The sequence below is a fragment of the Mus pahari genome, chromosome 3 (genome assembly GCF_900095145.1).
Source record: "Mus pahari chromosome 3, PAHARI_EIJ_v1.1, whole genome shotgun sequence".
In the NCBI taxonomy this organism is placed as follows: Eukaryota; Metazoa; Chordata; class Mammalia; order Rodentia; family Muridae; genus Mus; species Mus pahari.
Window position 1 is genome coordinate 136,407,676 of NC_034592.1, and position 6,673 is coordinate 136,414,348.

General features: G+C 40.7%; 1 protein-coding gene across 1 annotated transcript in view; it reads left to right on the forward strand.

The window, feature by feature from the left end:
• The first annotated feature begins 5,298 nt into the window (after positions 1–5,298).
• Positions 5,299–6,673, forward strand: part of LOC110318043 (BPI fold-containing family A member 2-like) — a 5,954-nt gene continuing 4,579 nt past the window's right edge. Inside the window, exon 1 of the mRNA XM_021192801.1 lies at positions 5,299–5,365. Within this exon, the coding sequence (XP_021048460.1) occupies positions 5,299–5,365 (67 nt within the window). The remainder of the gene's footprint in view (positions 5,366–6,673) is intronic.

A 6,673-nucleotide genomic window follows, 5' to 3' on the forward strand; every position in this document is an offset into this window, starting at 1 on the left:
ATTTGCCCATGGCTTCTCCCTTGAGGCCATGATCTTAAAAGATGGGAGCGTGTGGGCAGCACTATTAAAGATTATTATGATGTCTTTGGGCCTGAAAAGGTCCCCATAACAGCATTTTCCTTTTGGAATCTTATTTTAAAAGTTCTTTCTTTTAAACCATCTGAACTGCAGAAATTGTTAAAAAGGGAGAAAAATGTCTTGCTTCTAAAAAGAATTCTGTTATGGTCCCCTCTAATCAAGGTGATGTTATGCTAACTTCTCAATCAAAGGAACAGGTGGAGGAGGATCTATTGTTCTTTGATAATGATGTTGAGGAAAAAGTTGGAGTTGCAAAAGCTTTGACAAAGAATTCAAAAGCTGATTTTGTCAAGATTTCAAAAGCTGACTCTATTCCCCTAAAACAAAAATCTAAGGACCATAAAACTCAAGAGAAAAAAAAAATCTGTGGGTACTCGTTCTAAAATTAAAAGAATTTATCCACTTTTAGAAAAATCTAAGAAGGTAGCTCAGACAGATGACCTCAGTGTTAGTGATGGGCAAGAAACGGACAAGACAGCTGCTCAGTATCATAATCCTGATTGGCCTTCTTTCAAAACCCCACCACCTCCTTATGCCCCTATTGCCCAACCGCCAGCACAAGATTCAGCTTCCCTTCAAAAGAGGAACCCAAACCTCAGAGACCAAATTCGTCTTGAAAGCAAGAGCACCAGGAGCTTCTTAAGCAACTCCAACAGCTCTGCTCACCACCCCAGGCCACCACTTTCCCACAGGCACCTCTGTCACTCCCTGTGGTCCCAGTTGTTGAGACCCCTAGAGATGCAGAGTTAGGTCCTGTCCACCATCATGTTGCTTTTGAGATGACTATGCTTAAGGAATTAAAAACAGCAGTCTCTCAATATGGGGCCACAGTTCCATGTACTTTAGCTACATGGAACTTTGAACTTTGTTGAGGCTGTTGCTGAAAGATGGCTTATACTCCAAGATTGACGTACTCTTGCCAAGTCTTTCCTTGGGGGAGGAGATTTTCTCCTATGGGAGGCTGATTATAAGGATGCTTGCAAAGATTTGGCAGCTAGAAATGTCCAGGCCAGGGTGGCGTGGACAGTTAATATGCTTCTTGGTGCAAATGATTTTCAAGATGGAATACAACAACTTAATTACCCACCAGGTTTATCTTCACAGATCCAGTCTGCTGCCCTTAAGGCGTGGAAATGCCTGCCCTCCAAAGAAAGTGTGGGCTTGTCCCTCACTGGCATTAAACAGGGACCTGATGAGCCTTTTAAAGGTTTTGTCCATCGCCTCACAACAACTGCAGAGTGCATCTTTGGAAGCACTGATTGCGTTCTTTTTATCAAACAACTTGACTTTGGAAATGCCAAAACTGCCTGTCAGGCCACTATCCATCCCCATAAATAGAAAGGGGATATTTCAGATTACATTTACCTATGTTCTGATATTGGCACATCATATCAACAAGGGCTGGCCATAGCTGTGGCTATGCAGGGTACTACTGTACAACAATTCCTTAAAAACCGAGATAAATGTCACCATGATTGGCTCAGGTGCTTCTCTTGTGGACAGGCTGGACACTTCAAAGGAAATTGTCCCCCCAAACAAGATAGTGTTAGGTCTTCTTGCCCTCAGGCTCCCAGCATGTGCCCTCGTTTCAGGCGGGGCTGCCACTGGGCTAATGAGTGTCAATCTAAAACAGACCACCAGGGACAGACACTCTTGCCAGCCAAGTTGTTGGGAAATGGGTGGAGGGGCCAGCCCCAGCCCCTGAAAAATGAAAATCCATTTAGGGTAGTGAGCTTTGTCCCAGCAAGCCACAAATTTGTTTCAGAATTCTACTGTGACACACCTGGCAGCCCAGGATTAGACCTCTGTGCCTCCTCTTGTGTAACCTTGACTCCAGAAATGGGGGTTCAGATCATAAAGACTGGGACTTACGGTCTACTGCCCCCTGGGTATGTTTGACATTATTTTGGGCCAGTGACGCTCACTTTTGAAAGGCTTATGTTTTTCCAGGAGTTATTGATAATGACTTTCAAGGGGAGATTTCTATTCTTGCCTCCTCCCCAAATGCTCTGAGCATTATTGACACTGGTCAAAGAATTGCCCAATTGCTTCTTTTTCCTTTACAATCAGATTCACATAAGTTCCTAAAAAGAATGAAACTCAAAGATGGTCCTGGCTCCTCTGATGCCTTTTGGATTCAGGCCATGTCCAAAGATAAGCCCACTTTAATTTTAACATTAAATGGAAAAACTTTCTCTGGCCTCATGGACACAGGAGCTGATGCTACAATCATTAGAGCAGCTGAATGGCCAAAAACTTGGCCAGTAGAGGCCACCCTAACTCACCTGCAAGGCCTGGGCCAAAGCTCCAATCCCAAGAGAAGCACAGTTCCACTCATTTGGAAAGATGAGGAGGGGCACTCTGGGAATATTCAACCATATGTTATACCTGGCCTCCCTGTAAATCTTTGGGGCCAAGATAATCTTTCTCAATTAGGAATGATAATGTGTAGCCCTAATGACATAGTTACTCTCCAGATGATAAAGCAGGGATACATGCCCAGTAAGGGCTTAGGAAAAAATGAAGATGGTATCACTGAACCTATTTCTGTCAGGCCAAAAAATGATCGCCTGGGTCTTGGACATTTTTCCTAGGGGTTGTTGACTCACCTGTGGCCCATGCTGATAAGATTACTTGGATGTCAGATGATCCAATCTGGGCCTCTCAGTGGTTCCTTACTTAAGAAAAACTTGATGCTGCTCAACAGCTGGTACAGGAGCAGCTTGAGGAAGGCCATCTAATACCCAACAATTCCCCTTGGAATATGCCTATATTTGTGATTAAAAAGAAATCTGGTAAATGGCGATTGCTCCAAGATCTCTGAGCAGTTAATAAATCCATGGTGATAATGGGGGCCCTACAGCCTGGACTGCCCTCACCTACAGCCTTACCTTTAGGATCTTATAAGATTGTAATTGATTCAAAGGTTGTTTCTTTACCATTCCTTTACGTCCTGATGATCAAAAATGCTTTGCCTTCAGCATCCCCTCATTTAATTTTTGTGAGCCAATGCAGCGCTTTCAGTGATGGGTGCTCCCCCAGGGGATGATGGCCAATAGCCCTACCCTTTGTCAGTCCTTTGTTGTTTCTGCCATAAAAGAAGTTAGGCTTTCTTGGTCTTACATTTGTATGATTCATTGTATGGATGATATATTATTGGCAGGAAAATCAAATACTGAAGTTCTCTCTAGCTATAAAGAGCTTCAGAAAGCCCTTTTAAATAGTGGATTAAAAATAGCTCCTGATAAAATTCAACTCCATGACCCTTATACTTATTTGGGTTTTAATTTATCAGGTGATAACATCTGGTCACAAAACATGCCCTCAGGCTTGATAAACTTCACTCTTTAAATGATTTTCAAAAATTATCAATTGGCTGTTGCTCTATTTAAAATTAAGCAAAGATGAACTAAAACCCCTCTTTGAAATTCTCAATTGAGATCCTGACCCTACATCTCCTCATGTCATTACTGAAGAGGGTAGACAGGCTATTAAGCTAGTTAAGACAGCAATTCATAATCAACAAATTAAGTCTATAAAATATGATGAGCCCCTATGGCTAATTGTCTGTAAAACTAGACAGATGCCCACCACCTTGTTTTGGCAGACTGCACCTATCATGTGGATTTATTTGCCTATTAGCCCCAAAAGAATATTAAATCCATATTATCAATCTGTTTCTGATATAATAATGTTAGGCAGAAAACAAGCAAAAGTTTATTTTGGAAAAGAACATGTTTAAATTATACAACCCTATATACCAAAGACCAGGTTGATTGGTTAGTGCAGACCACAGATGATTGGCCTCTTACCTTGGTTGGCTTTTCAGGCATTTTAGATAATCATTATCCACCAAAGAAGTTAATTGGTTTTGATAATAAACAAGAGGTCACTTTCCCAAGACTGATCAAGTCCACTCCCACCACTGGGGCTTTATAAGCTGAGTGTTTTTTTGAAAATAAGTGAGGCTTAACAGATCTCTGTTTTGTCTCCTTCCTGCAAGTCCCTTGTTCCATCCATTCTCCCTCCCTCCCTCCCTCCCTCAAGACCCTCATTGTTTAGCCCTGCAGGTTGGGGCACCATTTGCATGCAAATTTCATGATGCCCTCATTTTTAACAGCTGAATAAATTATCCACATTTTCTGTATCCATTCTTCCGTTGAGGGACATCTGGATTGTTTCCAGCTTCTAGCTATTACAAATAAGGCTGCTATGAACATAGTGGAGCATGTGTCCTTGTGCTATGATGAAACATCTTTTGGGTATATGCCTAGGAGTGGTATAGCTGGGTCTTAGGTTAAAACTATTTACAATTTTCTGAAGAATTGTCAGATTGATTTACAGAGTTTGTACCAGTTTGCATTTCCACCAGAAATGGAGGCGTGTTCCTTTATCTCCACATTCTGGACAACATCTGCTGTCACCTGAGTTTTTCATCTTATCTACTCTGACTGGTATGAGGTGGAATCTCAAGGTTGTTTTGATTTGCATTTCCCTCCTGACTAAGGATGTTGAACATTTCTTTAAGTGCTTCTTGGACATTTGAGATTCATCTTTTGAGAATTCTCTGTTTAGCTCTGTACTGCATTTTTAAATTGGATTATTTGTTTTTTTTTTTCTTGAGTCCAACTTCTTGAATATTTTGTATATATCGGATTTTCCCCCAATCTGTAGGTCGCTGTTTTTTCCTATTGACAGTGTCCTTTGCCTTACAGAAGCTTTTCAGTTTTATAAGGTCTCATTTGTCAATTGTTTATCTTAGAACCAACGCCATTGGTATTTTGTTCAGGAAATTTCCCCATGGGCTGATGAATTCAAGGCTATCTCCCACTTTCTCTTCTATTAGATTCAATGTATCTGGTTTTATGTTGAGGTCCTTGACCCACTTGGACTTGAGCTTTCTACGTGGTGATAAATATGGATCAATTTGCATTCTTTTACATTCAAGCCGCCAGTTAGACCAGCACAATCTCTTGAAGATGCTTTCTTTTTTTTCACTGTATGGTTTTGGCTTTTTTTGTTCAAAGATGTATTTATAGGGGTGTGGGCTTATTTCTGGGTCTTCAATTTTATTCCATTGATCCACCTGTCTGTCTCTGTACCAATACCATTGGGAACAGAGCACCTCTGTATCACGGGAAGGTAAGTGTGAGAGTTACAGGTATTGTGTTTTCTTATTTCTTATTCTTTCTATGATCCCACCAGGTATCAGGATCAAAGATGTTCCAACTTGGGACCCTTGTTGTCTTGTGTGGCCTGCTCATTCCGAACTCAGGATCACCTTTGGGTAATATTGTTAGTGCCCTGAGTAATTTGAGAATTCTGAACTCTGTCTCTGTGAGTCAAGGTGCTATAGCTGGCTGATCACAGGAGTAACAATGGAATTACTAAACTTGCAATTGCAGAGGCGGCTGCAAGGTGGCAGTGTTGTCCTTTATGGGTATTTCCCTGAGAAATGTGCAGCTATTGAGTTCCTTCCCCACTAAAGAATCACTTTAGATATGAACAGTGCAATGAGGTTATATCCTAACAGAGACTTGCCAATATACACACTGGATATATCCATCAAAATTAGATTTAAAACTTTTAAAATGTTAGCATTTTGAATTATGGTAGCTGTTGACAAGTATTTCCTTGTACCCCTTCTTCTAAGAGTCTGTGGGAGCTTGTCTCCCAGTACTCCTTCCCTGCAAGCACTGCCCTGGACACCTTAAACAGCTTTGACATTACCAGAGATGAGAGGATGTAACTACTCTCACTTTGCCTTTCTCAGCCCACTCATTCTTTGCATTTTACTATGGTTTTTTATAATTTAAATAAAGTTCTGTGTCAAAATTATTAGCAAGTACCTCTGCAAGTTTCTTTCTTTTTTACTTTTTCTTATTGACATGTGCTGACTCCTGGAAATGAAGGACATCAGCACATCTGGTGTGGATGTCCGTACCCCTCCCCAACTGTCTATTTAACGGCTCCTATGTTCTCTGTCATAGAGGAGCTGGGATAACTGAGAAGCAGTTGTTAGAGGAACAGGAACGCTCTGTGCATGTTGCCTTAAAAAATTTTCAACGGTGAAAAAAGGAGCCATCTTCTCATTCCATAGTCTTGGCACCAAATCACTGAGAAAATATGTCAGGTTCAAGGTTACCTAGGGAACTGTATGGTGAGGGATAGTTATCCAAGCAATGATAGCTAAGTTGGCCTTGTCTGCATGATTATATAGGTAGAACTTATCTATCTTAGAGCCTAGTTATAGTGTTATGATTACATCTATTTGACTAAAAATGTTTTTAATATTTTATTATTGTGCCTCTGTATGTACCTCTGTGTATATGTGTGTCCCCAGATCCCAGAAGATGGTGTCAGGTCACCTGGAGTTACAGATGTTATGAGCTATCTTAAATGGGGTGCTGGGAACTGAACTCTAGTCTTCTTTTAGAGCTGCAAGAATTCTTAACTTTCCAGTCTCACCACTGTGTTGAGACTGGAAACAGATCATATATGGTAATATATATATATATATATATATACATACACACACACACACACACACACACACATATATATATATATATATATATATATATATATATATATA